The sequence below is a fragment of the Pogoniulus pusillus genome, chromosome 28, assembly GCF_015220805.1.
Source record: "Pogoniulus pusillus isolate bPogPus1 chromosome 28, bPogPus1.pri, whole genome shotgun sequence".
Taxonomy (NCBI): domain Eukaryota; kingdom Metazoa; phylum Chordata; class Aves; order Piciformes; family Lybiidae; genus Pogoniulus; species Pogoniulus pusillus.
The window spans coordinates 11,816,771-11,834,259 of record NC_087291.1 but is presented as its reverse complement, the minus strand read 5'-3'; the positions used below and the strand labels follow the sequence as shown (position 1 = coordinate 11,834,259).

At 42.2% G+C, this 17,489-nt stretch overlaps 1 protein-coding gene across 1 annotated transcript in view; it reads left to right on the top strand.

Annotated features, from left to right (window-relative positions):
- Positions 1–2,303: 2,303 nt before the first annotated feature.
- AHR (aryl hydrocarbon receptor) overlaps positions 2,304–17,489 on the top strand; it is a 60,293-nt gene continuing 45,107 nt past the window's right edge. Inside the window, exons 1-2 of the mRNA XM_064167219.1 lie at positions 2,304–2,867; positions 10,206–10,393. Of these exons, the coding sequence (XP_064023289.1) occupies positions 2,812–2,867; positions 10,206–10,393 (244 nt within the window). The 5' untranslated portion in view covers positions 2,304–2,811. The remainder of the gene's footprint in view (positions 2,868–10,205; positions 10,394–17,489) is intronic.

Below are 17,489 nucleotides of genomic sequence, written 5' to 3'. Positions count from 1 at the left end.
GTCAACACACTGAATTAAGCTGAGGGAAGTAAAAGTTTGGCCATGGACACAGAGAGGCTAGAAATGAGTCAGAGATGACCCCAAGATAAAAAAATAGTGTTTATAATTCCTATAAATTCCTCCCAAATAACACAATTTCTGTTGGTCTTATGGCAACCCTGTGAAACACCAGTTGTAGACAGCAATGAGGTCATCTCTGAGCCTCCTCTTCTCCAGGCTGCACACCCCCAGCTCCCTCAACCTCTCCTCATAGGGCTGTATTCCAGGCTGCTCACCAGCTTCATCACCTTTCTCTGGACACTTTCCAGAGCCCAGAACTGGACACAGTACTCAAGGTGTGGCCTGACCAGTGCTGAGTACAGAGGAAGAATAACCTCCCTTGTCCTACTGGCCACACTGTTCCTGATCCAGGCCAGGATGAAGAAGGGTGATGGAGAGGAGGAGGTAAGACATGGTGTACAGTAGTATTCACCTTTTTGCAGAATGCTAAGATACTGTGGAAGAGATAAGAGAATGAGGTGGAAAAGGACTGAGGAGAATGTAGTGAATGACTGAGGTCCTCTGCAAAGGTGTTTGGTCAGGAACGTGGCAGGAATGTGACTGCAAGGCACTAACCTCATAAAGTGGATGGTTCTTTTACTGTATGCTTTCAAAAATGTTGTTATCCGAAGCCATTATTTTCCAAAACATCCTTTGACCGACTGCAGGAGCACTAACAAAGCAACCTAGCATCGTTACGGTTTAGTCAAATTAATTTTCTCGGCATATTGTGGCTTCAGCGTACTTTGCATCTGGGATAGCTTCCCAGGCAATTAAACCCGAACAATTAAGCTGGTAAACAAGCGCGCGTTATGCTGCCTAATCCCAGCTGCGAGCGCCGGAGGAGGAGGAGGAGGCTGGGACGGCGGGGCGCTGCGGTCCCACGGGAGGCAGCGGAGGCCACAGCGCTGCCCCGGCCCCGGGGGAAGCTGCTGTGTTGCGGGGCGGGCACAACTGGCTGTGTGCGGCCCGGTTGGCTGGGGCCGGGCTTTTCACAATACCGGGCTTTTACCGCACGGTAATACTTGAGCCAGTGTTAACAACCTCCGGCAGGAGAGCGGAGCAGAAGCGCCTGCAATGGGGGCTTCTGAGTGAGCTCCTACCGCCGGTGTTAGCTTGCAGCCCGGACAGCCCCTGGCAGACGGGCAGACACTAGCACCACGGACACTGCCTTGGCCTCCCGGCAGCAGGGCACGGGCGGCTGCGGCGGGACCGCAGCTCGGGAGCGCGGCTGAGCCCGCCCCTGTGTCGCTTTGCGACTCCGAGGAAGCTCTTCCCGGCGCTCGTTGGAGCAGTGACCGTGTACAAGTTGTGTTTACACTGGGCGACTCCCAGGCTCCCAAGTTGAGTGCTGAGGCAAAATTTATTGCGGTTATTCAGGGGGAAGGGCTCTCCTGCTTCTGCGAAAGGAAACAGTGGGAGAAAAGGGGCGGAGGCAGCGGCGTCGGGTCCGAAAGGCACCGGGGCTGGTCTTGGATGGTTTTGTCAGCGGTTTAGCAGCAGCTCTCACTTTTTGCGGCATTGCTCCTTTCCTTTAAAATATTTACCTTTAAATGCCAGTGTAATAACCCAGAGGGTTGCCCCTAATGAGACGAACCACGTCCTCGCCCAGCGAGGTCCGCTCGAGTGCTCGGCGAGAGCAGCCTTGCCCCAGCGACTTTGCTTTCTTTCCCCAGGTGTCCTTCTCTCCTCGCCCGCGGTGGAGCTCGGTCCCTTTCCACTTCTCCTCCCGCGGGTTCTCCCACCCGGGGCTTCCCCCGATCCCCGTTTTGGGCGGTGATGTATTGTCGCTGGTTTCTCCGCTAGGAGATCTGCGGCCGCGGCAGCTGCAGCCCGGGGGAGGCGGGAAGCTGGGATAGTGGCAGACGTGGGGGTGGCAGGGAGCGTGCCACAAACACAGACCTCACCGTACCACTGAGGTAGTGTACATTTTTCTTTCAATAGTGAACGCTGCTGGGCTTTTTGCTGCCTTTTTCTTCCCCCTGGTTATGTTTTGAGTGCGTTTGGAGCGGACGTCCCTTCTCAGGTGCGGCAGCAGGGCCCCGCGCACCGCTCCCTGGCCACCCCAGGCTTCAGTTTTCTCTCTTCGACCCCATCCCCTGGCCGGCGCCCCCCGCGGCGCCCCCTCCGCCGCCGCCCGGGTCCTGCCTCGCCTCGTGTGACCTTCCCAACATGGCGGCACAGCCGCCCCCTCCTCCCTCCGCCCCGCTGCCGCGAGGGGCCTCCTCGGCGAGGGGCGGCGGCGGCTGTCAGCCGGGCGGGGCGGGACCCGGCCGGGGGAGCGCGGCAGCAGCGGGAGGAGTGGGCGCGGGGCTGGGCCGGGCGGGGCGATGCTGTGCGGCCCGGCCCGGAGCATACTGACAGGCGCTCGGCCAGCAGACGGCGGCCGCCGCGCGCCCTCCTGCCGCCGCAGAGGGAGCCGGCCGGGAGACGTAGGGCGAGCAGCACCGGAAAGCCCCGGCCGCCCCCACACCTGTGCCCTCCGGGGGCGGTGCGTGGGTGTAGACTGCGCTGATCACCTGAGATCCCCGCCCCGTGTCGCCTCCGCCTCCCGTCCTCGCCCGGCCGGAGAAGGCGCTACTGCCGGTGCGAGCGAGCGCGTTCCCGGGCGGCCGCGGAACACAAGGGCCGAAGCCCGCTGGCGAAGCGCAGCTAGGGGTCTGCGGCGCCGGTGCGGCTCGTCCCCTCCCGACAGCCGAGCCAAGGCGGGCAGGAGGGCGGCGGTCCCCGGCCGGTAGAGGCTGCAGCGCGGGGCGCTGGAGCCGCAGCAGGATGAATCCCAATGTCACCTACGCCAGTCGCAAGCGGCGGAAACCTGTGCAGAAAATGTAAGTGGCCCCGAGGGGCGGGAGGGGGGAGGAGAGGCAGGGTAGGAGAGACCGGCTTCCCGGCAGCTGCCGTGCTGCCGCGCACCGCGCCGTGGAGGCCCGGCCGGGGTGGCCAGTGGCGCGGGGCAGGGGTGCCTGGGAGAGGTGCTGCCTGTGGCGCTGGCAGGGTTGCAATTGATATTGTTGCGGTTTTTCTTTATCTGTTTGGTTTGGTTTTGGTTTTTTTTTTTAATAAAAAGGGAGAGGGGTGTCAGGGCGCGGAGGGTCGAGGCGGTGGAAGGAGGGAGCGGTGCCGGCAGCGCGACGCAGCCGCCTGACCTAGATTGGGAGGCATCTGAGGTGACGGCTGCTGAGCGGTGGCCGCGCTCACCCCGCCGGAGCGGGTCCTGCCCGTGGGTGCCGTGCCGGGCGAGCTGCCGCCCCCGCCCTGTGCCGTGGCGCGCCCGGGCCGCTCCGCTCCGCTCCTGCCGGCGCGCTCAGGTGTCTCCTTGGGGAGCACGGGGTCGGGGCCTGGAAAGGCTGGGCCGGTTCCCGTCGTTTATTTTTAACATATCTGGGAGCGTTGAAGCAGCTTTAGTACTGGACGCTTCCATTTGTTCAGCTCTGAACAGCCAAGGAGCTGCACGCAGGTCGAAAGAGAGAAGAAACAAACAAAAAAGAAAAGACGGGGAAAAAAGTCTGACTGCGTGGTGGTTTTTCGCCCATTAATTGATCTGTTCTGAAACTCTAGGAACAGCTGAGTAATCTCGTATCATGCACCTGCTGTAGGTTTGGGTCCAAGCCTTTGCATGCTTTGCTGAAAGGCTGCTCTCCTAAGAGTGAATTCAGCCCAGAGGAAATGACTTGTGCTCTTAGCTGAAAATCAAGAACCTACATGTTATAAAAAGTAGCACAGCTAAACTACTAAGTTACTAGAGAAATAAGCAAAGCTCAAAAAATCCCCGTGTATTTCTATAGGGTGTGTATCTAGAAGTAAAATAACTGCCAAGACTACAATGGCGTTAAAGGGGAGAATGACAAATATCATTCCCAATAGGATTTCATTAAATATGTCTTTTGCCAACAACTGGCTTGGGGGGGAGGAGTACTAGCTTTAGTGCTCGCTGCTTTATGTTTGGAGTTACCGGAATGAGTGCATGTACATAGCTGGGGTTTCACCCTACAGATTAGCACAAGAAGTCTAAGCATGCGTTTTCCCAAACAAATTCCCCTGCTAGAAGATACTTTTGTTATGAAAACAGTGGTGGTGTGCTTTTTTGACCATTCCAAGGAAAAAAAAATATAGTTGCCTAATTAAATTCATACTGTAGGTCTGGATTTTAAGAATCGAATGGGTGTGTGTTTGTGAAGAAACAAAAATGTATTGGTGGTAGTTGTAGACAATCAGTAGCTAAGGGCAAATAATTCAGAAGTTCTCATTGGGAAAGGACTAGGTGTTCAGATCTTGTGATCACTTAGTGTCTGACTTACTATTAAATCCTGGTTAGCCTTAGAGGATGTGAAACCCACTCTTTTACATTACTTCAGTACCTATATAAGTAATCCTTTTCCATGTATCTCTTCTTTACGTAAGTTGGCTGAGCTGCTCAGATTAGTTGAACTTGAAACCTTTTTTATTACTAATGGGAACCATTTATCTATTAAGGGACTTTGACCTTTAGAACCAAAGGGCAAAGTGTTTCTTCTTAAAAGTATTCATGTTAAAATAGTTTGCTTCTCTATAAATTGGAGACTGATTATTAACCCACTTGCTTGGGCTACTAGAAATCATTTTAATGCCAGACACTTATGTAACACATTTCTTTTCTCCTGAAAAAGGTCATGCTCTTTGGTTGCTTCTTCTGTTAGACCAATCTTACAAAACATTGCTAATGGGTCAGAGGGCTCTGATTTCTCGTGTAACTAATTGCAGACCATAACTTTAGGCCAAAACAATGAGAAAGGCAACAAGATTCTGTAGCTAATGAGGGGAGAAAAGATGTACTTGCTGCTGGTTAATAAAGGCTTGAGACTACTGTAATTTTAGTTTGTTTAATGTTGATGTTTCCTCCTCCCAGTAGAGTTCCTAGCTCTTCAAAACAAACAAGCAAAAAAGGTAATGCTTTCCTGAGATGAGTATCTTTTACAGAAGAGATTGTTACTGTAGATAGCTGTGATGTTTTGTTTGTATCTTTGTATGGAGCATGAAAATTGGTAACTGGTGGCAATAGGCAGCTAGCTTATAGAAATGGAAATTTATATGATCCCACAGAGCCGTGGAAAAATATGAGGCAGAAAAAGGACTTCCTGCTACAGAGGCAAATAGTTTATTAAAGCCATGGTGGTAACTCAAAACCAGCTTAAGAAACTTGCCCTCTGCAACATCTCACTTCTGTTATGTGCTAGGTAAGGAACAGAACCTAAGAGGGAATCTCAGGCTATTGCCTGACAGCACTGAGTATTGAAATGTGCCTTTTTGATTCAGTGGGGAATTGCAGTAACAGCTGAAAAAGAAAAGCAATCATGGCCGAACTTAATAGGCAACTGTTCCTGCAGTTCATCTTGTCTTGTCATCTGAAAAGAAAAAAAACAGGCCTGCTAAACCATGTGTTCTCCAATTGCATGTAATACTCTGCAGAAATCACTTAAAACCTGGGAGCCTTTAAATGTCTTCCTCGTTTAATATTCGAATGCTGCGAGTCCCCCTGGTGGCAACAGATCCACGGGATGTTTCCCCACAAGCTTGGGTTGGGGAGCAGCGGGTGGCCCCTGCTGCCTTTTTTTTAAGTCTTTAATTCCTTTTTTTCTAATGAGAAATAAAAGGCAGATTTTATGGACGTGTGATTTACAATAGATATTTAATTCTATTTACAACAGAATATTTACAAATATTCTAACATTAGGTGAAGGATGTAGCTCCACCTTGTAGTGCTATTTTTCTGTCTGCTAGCTGTGATTTGCCTTGGTTTTCTTCTTTCCCCTCCCTCCAATGTTCAGATAGGAATAGTTTTGTGTAACTGGACAAATGCAGCAGACGGGGAACAGCAGAGAGATCTTAATGTTTCCTATTATACAGGTGCAAAATGTATAATAGCATCTTTCTGTAGCAGACTAAGAAATTATGTATCAGCTCTGCTCTGTCTTAATTTAAATGTATGTATGATAATAATTACTTCAGAGGAAAATGCTGGACAGGCTGATCCTTGATCATGTGATTTCAGAAAGCAGTGTAGAGATTTTTGAACTTGAAAGAATAAACACTTTTTATTTAAGGCAAACAAACAAGAAGTATTAGAACAAGCTTTTAAATGAGAGTTTATCTAGAAAGAAAAACAATCATTACAATATTGTGTGAAGCAGTATCTGCTACAAACAGCACTTTGCACCTCTTGGTTGAAATGAAGACAGTGAACCGTATCATGTATAGATTAAACATATATATAAAATAACCTTGTCAGTCTTGTTTGTTGCATTTAGATTGCTACTTAAAAGTCAGCATTTTAAGGTCTGTGGGGATTTTTTGGTTAATTGGGTTTTGGTCTTAAGTGTACTTTTTTAGAAAGAGAATCTGCAGCAAATGGAGATAGACAAGTGCAGATAACATAGGCAGCAGATAGGGCCGTGTGTGTTTGGTTTTTTCTCTTTCCAAATAGCCTTGACTTGTCATCCTGTACAGTAAGGAAATATGTTAAAACTGAATGTAAAACTTTCATTCTTGGTGAGTGTTCTGACTGTCCCTGTCAGTCTGATGGAGTTTTTCATACACTAAAACAACCTGAGCAAACCAAAACTCAGTGTACCAGCATCAGATGAAGAGCATGCCACATATCAAGGCTAATACGAACAACTATATCCCTTCAGTGGCCTTCATTGCCTGCTGAATGAACTACTTTAAAGGGTCTTTTTCAAGATAAGTTGTTACCAACTTTTGATTGAACAGGTTAATAGTCTGTGCCTTCTGTTGCTTCTGAAGGAATCATCAGTAATCATAAATTTGGGTTGTTAAATAAGAGCAAGTGCTTTGGGAAATGAGACTAAGTGCTTAGAAGTAATCTTCAGTTGATGAAGTAAATGGAGAATTTTGGAGGATGTCACCTGTTGTAGTATTTGCTTAATGATAACATGCATTTCGTACAACTCATCTACTGAGTTAATGTACATGAGAATAACACATTAGTGCATGTCCTAGATTAAAAATATGCATAGCTGAAAACATTAAATCCATTAGCTAAGTGACATTTATGTTCTTCCTTATGTCCTTTTTCCCTAAGCAATATAAACCAGTTCTGCTGAACTTCTAACTAGTGTTTTTAAATGCTTCACTGTATCTTTAGTGCTCTTCTTGCACATTCTTTCATTTCCCAACTTCACTTCACACTTAAGTCTTGTTAATAAGTAATTTTTAGTGCTTGATTATCAGGATGTTTGCAGGCTTTTCAAAGTGCTTGTTGTCATATTGTATTATTCTTTTTAATTTTCTCAAGGGGCTGCTTAAATATCCCTTTAAAAAATGCACATTAACATGTAAATAGTGAAACTTAGTTTGGTCTTTTAATAATATGACTCAAGTATTTGTGCACTTTCTTTTTAATAATGTCATGTTGTTGATGTCTGTGAAGGTGCAAGTGGTAAGCACATGATCTAAGCTTCTGATTTAGTAGTCTGTAGTAGACCTATGAAAATAGTAGTCCACTAATGTTATGATGCAAAACCTTTAGAATTATTGAAGGAAGAATTATGTCATTCAGCTGTTGGTTGATAGGGTTGTAGCTCAGTTTGGTGGCACTTCTGTCTGGCCTTTTGAATGGCTAATTCAAATTCCCTGTGAAAGCTAAAAGATGAAGAACTGAAAGATCAGCTTAAAATCCATTCCTGGCTCTAGTGCTTTATTTTACATAAAACACATGCATTGATTTCATCTTGACACTGCAGAAAAATTATATGCAGCCAGGGCTGTCCTTAGCATCGAGGGTTTGCATAAGTGGACGGAGAATAGTTTAGCTTGCTACTTGTGTCCCTGGCATTTCCCCTCTTGTGACAAAGGGGAAAATTAGGGAAAAAACAGTGTTTGATTCAAAAGAAGAGAACTTGGTAAGTTTTATGCTGCAAGTAGTGGCAACTTAATATTTGGAAATATTGTATGCTACAGTTAAAAAATCCTTATGCTTTGGGAGTATCATTAGAAAGTGAAGATCTAACAGCTTGGTGAGGGAGCTGCTCAGTTACATATAGTTTCAACTAACTTGTCAACTTGCTTATAGATGTTTTAAGCAAAGCAGAGGACAGTTGTGGAGAAAAAGAGAAGCCTGTTATTTAGTGCTCATTTATTTGGGAGGGATAGCACATTTTGAAAGTTTTTAGAAGCCCATTTGATTCAATAGCATTGAGCAGTTCACTGATTCTTTTACAACTGTTACCACACAAAGATTTGAATTTATCATTCTGTCTCCACATTTATGACAGTTTAATACATAAAAATACATTCTAATTAACTTTTCCTAGTAATATTTGATGATTTTGAACTTCCTTTTGTTATATGTCCATTGTGTAAATCATGTGGGTTGTACAAGTGAGTATATCTGCTGGCCATTAAGCAAACGTTAAAGCTTTACTAAATATTTTTTTATTACTCAATTTGAAGATATGGTGAGTTGCAGAGGCTAGGAGAAAAGCACACATCCCAGCAAATACTTTGTCATTTGTTGCAGTTGTTGATGAACCTGTGGTGGTTTTTTTTTTCAATGGAGAGAATTTCCACATTTTTTTAGCTATCAGTTTTTCTCACTTTTTCAGTGTTTTCAGCATCAAGCCCTTCTAGAACTGTCCTCGACAGTCTTTGTCCTGCAGAAAGCTTGATTTTATCCATCTGAGGAGCAAGTAGTTGCTGCTGATATAATGTATGACTGTGTGTTAGTGTTTTGTATTATGGCAATTTCAAATTTCCAGATTCCACATAAGGAAAATGTCTCATTTAATATGCAAAAAGACAGCTGTGGTGCTAGGGAACAGGCAGCCAGACCCAAATGCAAGCTTTTGACAAGCGACTCTTGAATAAAAAATGGCCATAAAAAGGACATGAAACTCAACTAACAATAAGTGTAATTGAAACAAAGCTTGAAAACCCCTAAAATTTGGGATGTCTACTCTTCACTACTTGTTGACTGAAAATACAGGATGGAATTACTTTTCAGTATGCTTTATTTCAGCAGTGGCAAGAATAACTATTTGAACACATGCCATTTCTCATCATAAAATTGATATAAGAGTGAAACTTGGAAGGAAACTAAATGAAATACTGAATAAATCAACTGCTCAGAGTATTTGTGTTTGGTATTTTCACCTTGTAGAACCAGCATTCCTATCAGCAGCACAAATTGACAACTGCTGATCTCAGGTAGAACTGCAGTACTGGAAAGTGAGAATGAATCACTCGTTCATTAAACAGTTTTCTAATTAAAATCATAAAATCTTGTCCTTGTGCAGATAATATTATTTGGTTTCTGTATTGGTTTGTAATGAGTAATTAGATAAAATGAATAGAAGTTCAAACCTGTTCCAGACTAATGCGTTCATGGGAAGGTGAGAATATCCAGATGTCTACAGCTTGATCTCAGAGTGGGTATGAATGGAAAACAGCAAATTTATAACCACTTCATTATGCAATTCATAAGAAGGCTTTAAAAAAGATAGTAAGGTACAAAGGCATAACTTTGTCAGGCTGTACATCGATTAAATGCCTTCATCTGAGAGGTGACTTAAAGGATGAGCTCAGTAGTGTTGTACAAAGATTTTACCTGCTGATGGAGGTGTATCTCTTGTTTTCATGGCCAGTTTTGGATGCCTCATTGTTAAGCAAATTACTAAGACATTGTATTCAGTTGATAGTGATTGCCAACACGGACAAAAATTCAAGTGAAAAATCTCTGCAGTTAAAGTGAAAAAGTGTACTCCAACACATTTGTACACAAATATTACTGAAATGTGTTGATGTATTTGTAACCTAAACATTTGGAATGATCTGAATCTCACAGTTATCAAATGTCTATTACATGTTTTAATAGCTGTTTTAGCTCTAACTTCTTCATTTAACAGTGTGTTGGGGCCGGGGAGGGTTAAATTGTCATAATTTGGTGGTGGAGTTTGGTTTGGTTTTGGTTGGTTTTTAGTTGGTTGATGTGTTTTGGTGTGTTTTTTACCCCAGTGGGAAACAAGCCTCTGGAAAAAGAAAACATTTTGCCTTTTAAAGTTTAAAACACAATTTGTAAGGTTAAGTTCAGCAAATATTTACCTTCACTTTGGGAAGTAACTTGCATTTGTGTTGTGTTTGGTGTGTTTTTCTTGTGTGTGTGTGTGTCGCAGAGTAAAGCCATCCCCAGCTGAAGGAGTCAAGTCCAATCCATCCAAGAGACACAGGGACCGCTTGAATGCAGAGTTGGACCGCTTGGCTAGCCTGCTGCCTTTCCCTCAAGATGTTATCGCCAAGTTGGATAAGCTGTCAGTGCTTAGGCTTAGCGTCAGTTACCTGAGAGCCAAAAGTTTTTTTGACGGTAAGGATTGGGAATTCATTTGCTTTTGGACTGCTTGAAAAGTTCTGTTCATGCTGTATGTTGATTTCAGGTGTTTCAGTACTTAAAGCTGTCAGATGTATCCATGTTTTAATGGAGCATCCAATTATGTAGGTATGTGCAATGTAACTATAGTAAAATAACATTTCCAGTTCTTTTTATATAGTTTTCTTTCCAGTAACTACTTATATTTCACTTAAATACCAGTCTTTCAAAGCCTTGCCCTTGGAAGTAATTGCCCTTAATAAGTCTTGCAATTCTTTTCTTCAGACTTTCAAAGTTATTTAAGTTTTTTTTTTAATCCTCTGAAAATAGCCTTCATAAAACTGTGACTGAATAAAATATGTCACAGAATCCCCATCAGCTGAATGGTTTGCCTAATGGTGCAGCGAAAGTGTCTTTGTCTTGATACAAAGTAATTTCTAGTGCCTCTTCCTATAGTTAATTGCAAAGGTGACTTGTAAAGAAAGAGACAAATTCTTTCCTGTGTTTAAGTCCTGGTTAATTCAGAGCATGTGGCGTTAAGATGACAGCTAAGGCTCTCCACTTGTGTGGGCAGGTTTTCACTGACCTCAGCTCTGGCAACGGTAATACAGCAGCACCTGAAGTGGCAAATAGGCCAGAAGCCTGTGTTCTACACGATCTCAGAGCTGGCCAAGGTGTCTTACCAGTCTCCTTTACTACTTGAGCTGTTCTGTAGAGTGAAATGTAATAACTGGCTGACTTCGTGCCAGTTTCTTCAAAGGCAGAAGTAGTCTGATAAGCTGTAGTGAAGGAATCTTGCTTGCAATGGAATTGATATTAAATGGTAGGGTTGATTTTTCACAAAGTTTTTTGAACATTAATGTCTGCACCCATCAGCTGAAGCTTTGATGTTACAGTCTCTTGATTGAAGCTCCATAAAATGGATGGAAGGACTAAAGATATCTAACTAGCTAAGCTATTTCCACTTTTTTCCTGCTGGAATACAGAACATTTTCATTTATTGTCTGGTAGCTTCAATTTAGTAATGTTCATAAGTTTGTCCTGTGTTTTATTGTGAGAATAATATGATTTCTGTGCTTGTTCAGAATTATTCTTAGTATAGAATCCACTTGAGGCCAGAGTTGATCAAATACTTCAGTGTTTATTTAAATGCAAAACATTTGCTGTTGTGAAATGAAAGAGTTCTCTTGGCACATCAGTTTCATCAAAGTCTTTGTGAGAGGTTATCTCAGGTTGACTACTATAAAACAAAGGTTTGGTTTGTGTGTTTTGTCTTGGTCAGTTGAAGAGGATGTTCTAGTCCCAGTAAAACTTAAAACACATATTCTAACAAATATTAGTTTGCAAGCTTTTTTGCCTCACTTAGGATGGAGTGATAATAGTAAATGTCAATTTCTCGTGCAAAGGAATTGCTTCATTTTATGTTTCTTTCCCCTTGCAAGCCCCTGCCCCAGCCAGAATAATTTGACACCAAAGCTTAGTTTCTTGTTTCCGATTTGAACATGAAGGTAGCTTTTAGCCATTAGCAGTGGTGATGAGTTGGTGGCACAGAGGTTATATTTGCATTTCAGGTTGCAGTTTAATTACCGTGGGTACAGAATTGAAGCAAACTTAACCTGTATTTTCAACCTGGGAGCATGTTTTTGAGATGGTATGCACACCAGACAAACATATGGAGCCAGTGTTAGCATACTGGACCAGAGCCCTAAGAATATAGGGTATTTTATTGTGTTAAAATGAATTAAGTAGCAGAATATTGTTTTTCCTTTAGTCTCCATAAAATAGGAAAAGGCTGGTAAATGTGAGAATATGGTGTTGATGTTGTTTAACTTGTGCTAGACGTTTTGAACAGTGTATGATAAAGCAAGTTTAATTTATACTTTCATCTAGAATAGCTTCAGTAGAGGCTGTCTTAACCTTTGTTTAGCAGAAAAATGCTTTTTGCTACTTCTTTTCAGGCTTTTGAACTGTAGGGGCTACAAATCAGGTTAGTAATCAGTACCTGAAGATAAATAGGGGTAACAAATCTACAACTATGATGTATCCAGTATGGAAAACAAGATAGTTTATACTGTTTTAATATACTTAACTAACATGGAATCTCTTACAGTTGAAACTTAACCTTCCAAAAGAGAAATTAGTGCTTTGAAGTACCAAATTAATAAAAGTACTCTGAAAACTCCTAGGTTAGAGTTCGACGATTTGTCTCTGCAGTGTTCCTCACAGAATCATTGTTTTGAAGGAATGTTTGTGTAGTTAAAAAGCCTTATAGAATAGATCTGACAAATGCAAGAGTGAGCATCGATTGTCACCTTGAGTGCCTAGACTGAGCCAACAGGTCCACTTTATTAACACAGCATGCTGAAGTAAAGGGAAGCGCTAAATGAATAACAGGATACAAATGGGGGGTGTGTGAATTCCTGCGGAAAGTAAAATATAAACGTGTGATCATATGATCTTGCTTGAAAGGAAACTCAAGTTTTTTGCTGTAACAATAGATATTTTTTTCAAAGAAAATAGTTGCATTTTTCCAAGTTTAAATAATCCAGAGTCAATGTCTGTTTTCTGAAGGAGGAAGTCTGGCGGAGGGGAAAAAAGCCTTGTTGTGTAAAAGGCATCTCAAGGAGTGACCTCAGTTTGAATAAACTCAACTCACTTAGCCATCCACAAGTTTTTTGTTGTTACTTCACAGGCTAAGTATGTGTTCTATAAAAATACTCCAACCAAGTCAAAAAAGCATCTTCCTCTGCCTCCAGTCATTAAGGTGGTGCAGAATTATCTTCAGAGCCAGATGGATGAGTTTTTCCATACTGTTGACTGAAATGGTGTGGACTTCTGAATGCTTCCCATGTTTCAGATCGTAGGAGTTAGGTCTATATCTCTTCCACAATCTCAAAACATCTTACTCTTTTGTTGGTGATTGCCTTGTGGTAAGGAGTTGCTTTTGATTGTTGTAGTTTGTTAGTGAGGTTACTGTGCTGCTAAGTAATCCATCTATGTCAGTACCCTTTAGATATACTAGTTTTGTGTGGCCAGATTAGATTTAAATCCACATGGTGCCAGAAAGCTTTCTGTATCCCCAGATCAAGCACTCTGGCGTGCTTTTACATGTATAAACTTGACATTTAGTCAGGAAGAAAACTTCATTAGTGACTTAATGGCTCAAGTCTTTGTCTTTATAGTCAAACTGCTTGTGTGGTGAGTCAAAGCGAAGGAGTGATTTAAGATGCTGCTGCTTCTTAGTTGTGCGTTGATGCTACCTGCCTGTGTTGGAGTAGATTAGCAGTCCTCAAAGTCAAGCAGGTTAGCTTGAGTCAGTCACTGATGGAGTATTTAATTTATGCATGTAAGATACTTTCTGCAAGGGGCTTAAGACAAGCTTTTTATTTTTTAAGAGACTAGACTAAATCAGGCAGGTGTCTGGTGACAGTCAGTAAAGAAAGGCTTTATATGTTATCCTAGCATTATTTCTCTCTGTTTTGATGCAAAAGGCCTGTGTATGTGTGCATTCAACAGTGAAAAACATGAAGTGGAATATGGGACAACATCTCTTTGTGTGGGTGCAGGTTAGTGTGAGTTCAGCATCTGGAGCACAACTGGATGATCATTTAGACATAGCCTGTGTTCCTCCTGCATGCTAAAGGAAAAAAGCCCTTTTGCCTCTAGTTTTGGTCCTCGTATGATGCATTGATAATCCTTTAAATACTTCATTGCAGTAAGGAAGAATATTTATAAAGAGTCTTCCTGAGGTTTTGGTGATGTGGTTAGAAGGAATGGAAGTAGAGTTCATGTTACTGATCATTTTTTCCTCGGTCAGGGGCATGGCTTTTCATTTTTAAAAGTACACTGAGAATTAAGGAACAGGCTTGCAGAATTCAAAATGAAGTAGCTGTGCTCTGTGTGTATCGATACATCAGAAACAGAATTTAACATGTTGCATTTTAATTATCCTTTCATCCATTTCACTAAGAATTCTTGTGGTTTAAAGTATGTGTTGGGTTTTTTTTTTCCTCCTCTTGCTTATTGGACAGTATTCTGCAATTACAGAGGAAAGTTCCTGCTTGAGCTTAGAATTGGTTTCTTATGTTGTATGCAAGTGATTCTGGCAAGCACAGCAATAACACAATAATTAAGAATTTTTTCCAGCAAGTTTGCATTGCCTAATTTTACTTTGTAATACAATTAACACGCATTCCTTGGCATAACATAGCTTAAATTTGCAATGCACCCATTGTCATCACTTAAAATATATTCTTTGATAGAATGTATTTTTTCCTGTGATGCCTGCTGTTCTATCATACTGTGTCAGAGAGAACAGACTGCATATGGTTCACGCTTTGGAGAATGTAGCTTAAGATGTACAGATGGGAAAGATAGGCAAAGTGTATTTATTCTGTCGCATGGAGAAGGGCTGCAACATATCTACACTGTAGGAGATAGGGATAGCCTTTTGTCCAAGTGTTAGTTGGTGCTTTGAAACAGAAACCTGAGAGTACAAAACAACTGATTAAAAATCAACCTGTGAAAGCCAGGACAATAGAACAGTTCAACAGCCTGGGTTGCTTTGTATGAGACTTACTGTATTTTCCTGCCTTGTTTGTCTAATGCAGCTTTCCTCAGGTATTTTTTTTAAGTCGACATCTCTTTCATGTTACCTTCTTCTCTTGCTCCTCCTGCAGCATACACGGACGCTCCTGACTCCCACTAAAGCTCTCTAGGGTGGAGCAGTGGAGTCAGGCTGCACTTAGTGCTTTCAAGTGTTTGTTGATGCCATATAGTAATTTACTGTTGCCAGCAGCTTCTGGTCTGCTTGACTAGTCTTAACTGATTCATGACTCTGTCTTGAGCCATTTTTGTACTTGTGAGGTAGAAACACCCTGCAGTTAGAGAATGCTTGTGATTTATGTAGAACACCATCCGATGTTGATGTGAAGAAATTAGATGGAGCTTCTACCACCTCTCTTGGTGCTTCTTCAAGCAGTGTTAAAATGTTGTTAAGACCTAAATTTGCTTGGTGTCCAGACTTGGAAGTTACATAATTCTCTATTTAGCTTTCTGTAGTTGATGTTTTTATCATGCATATGCTTTATTAATTTGTTTTTACATTTTTGAGTGTAACTTGGAGGAAATAAGTGATTGGAAAAACACCTCAAATAAGCCAACTATGCTTCTTTTTGTACTGTCCCAATCCAAAGTGATTACAAAATGTGAAGCTTGGTGTTGTATGATTATTTCGGTATCAGGCTGTCATGCCATTCAGTGTATTTCCTGATCCACACTGCTCAACTTGTTTTTTTTTCCCCCTAAACATCTTTCCCCACTAAACTGCCCCCCTCCCCAATCCCCTGAGAGTCACACTGAACATTTGTGTCTGTCTGCTCCAGGCTATTTTAGCCGGTATTTTACGTAACAGAACATAAGCAGGGATTTAGGCTCTGGAGCCCTAAATTCTGATCCTCAAAAATGATGATTAGAGCCATGTAATTCTGACATCACCTTAGATCTCAAATATGTATGTTTTCATCATGACATGCTCAGGCTTAGCTTACTCAAAGATGTTTTCTTTTTGAGTGTGCTGTGTCACTGGGCAGACCTGTACCTCGATGGATTAATATAGCTCATGACTGAAATACGTCTGACAGATCACATCTAAAATTGAGAATTCTGTTTATATTAAAAAGAGCTTGCTTTGTCAATGTATTTGTAGACTCAAGAGGAGAAACTCTTTGTTCTAAAATTGGGAATTCTCTTTGAATTAAAAAGAGCTTGCTTTGTCAATGTATTTGTAGACTCAAGAGGAGAAACTCTTTGTTCTAAAATTGGGAATTCTCTTTGAATTAAAAAGAGCTTGCTTTGTCAATGTATTTGTAGACTCAAGAGGAGAAACTCTTTGTTCTAAAATTGGGAATTCTCTTTGAATTAAAAAGAGCTTGCTTTGTCAATGTATTTGTAGACTCAAGAGGAGAAACTGTTCTGTGGATTTTCTTTCTTTGTGACACTGTAATATTTCAGTGATTAATGGTAGTCATTGTTAGAACTCCTTTTGGAAGGAGGAGAGATTGGAGCTTACCTGTTGTCTGCCCCATATGTATTATTTAGTCAAAGGCATAGGGAAGGATGCCTCATATGTAGGTGTCTCTCACATACCAGAAAGCTGTTGCAATTTCATGACTACCAGTATGCAGAGCTTTCGTCTCTTCCCTGTAGTCCTTACCAGAGAGATTAGTTTTAAGCATTCTGTTCTCAGCTTTGCTCTGGATACCTAGTGCAGTGAATATTCTCTCATTTGCAAGATCAGAGCTGACAATGTAATTTATGTTCTGGTGACTACACAAGTGTTCTGGAGATTTTGTTAGAGTTTCTATGACATTCAGACTCAGAACAGGTAGCAAGATAAACCCCCTGACCTCGGGAAGAGCAGCTGCTTATCTGACACTCTGTATTCCAAATCTTGTAATCTTTATTAACATTTTAATTACTATACTGGAACACCTAAATACAATGAGATTTGGAGTTCTTTGGATTTGCTATACAAGCTACAGTGACTGTTGATCCTTCCTCCAAAGTCATTTTGAGTGGAGGAGCATAACTAGAGGTAGCACCAGGCTGTCAACATCTGTCTCCTGTGGGCTTTGTGATTCACCCATTGAAACTGGTACAAGTATAGTTCTCTTGACTGCCACCTTGAAAATATGTCCTAGTAATTTAAGACTTCAGTGTCAATGCACTTTAAAACCCTGCACAAATGACCTGTTCATACTGGAATAGCTTTTAATGCTCTGTGTGTGTTTATGGCTCGGCAGTTTTCCTCCTGTGTGTGCTTGTTGGTAGAAGTGCTCCAGCTTTTCCTGTTTGCCTTTATCTGTATTCTGATAAGGAAATTGGACTTGCTTGTATGCTTGAGCTCTGTAGATGTTTAGCTAGTTGTAGCACTGTTTATTTTTCCTGAGTAAACAAAAACTTTAACTGCTCCATACAAAACCAGTTTCTGCTCCATACATGTTTGGATAGTGTTAACTATCTAAAGAATGATTGCTTTTTGAATTGCTTCAGACAACTAGGAGCTCATTCTAGTTACCAGAGCTCAGTTTTC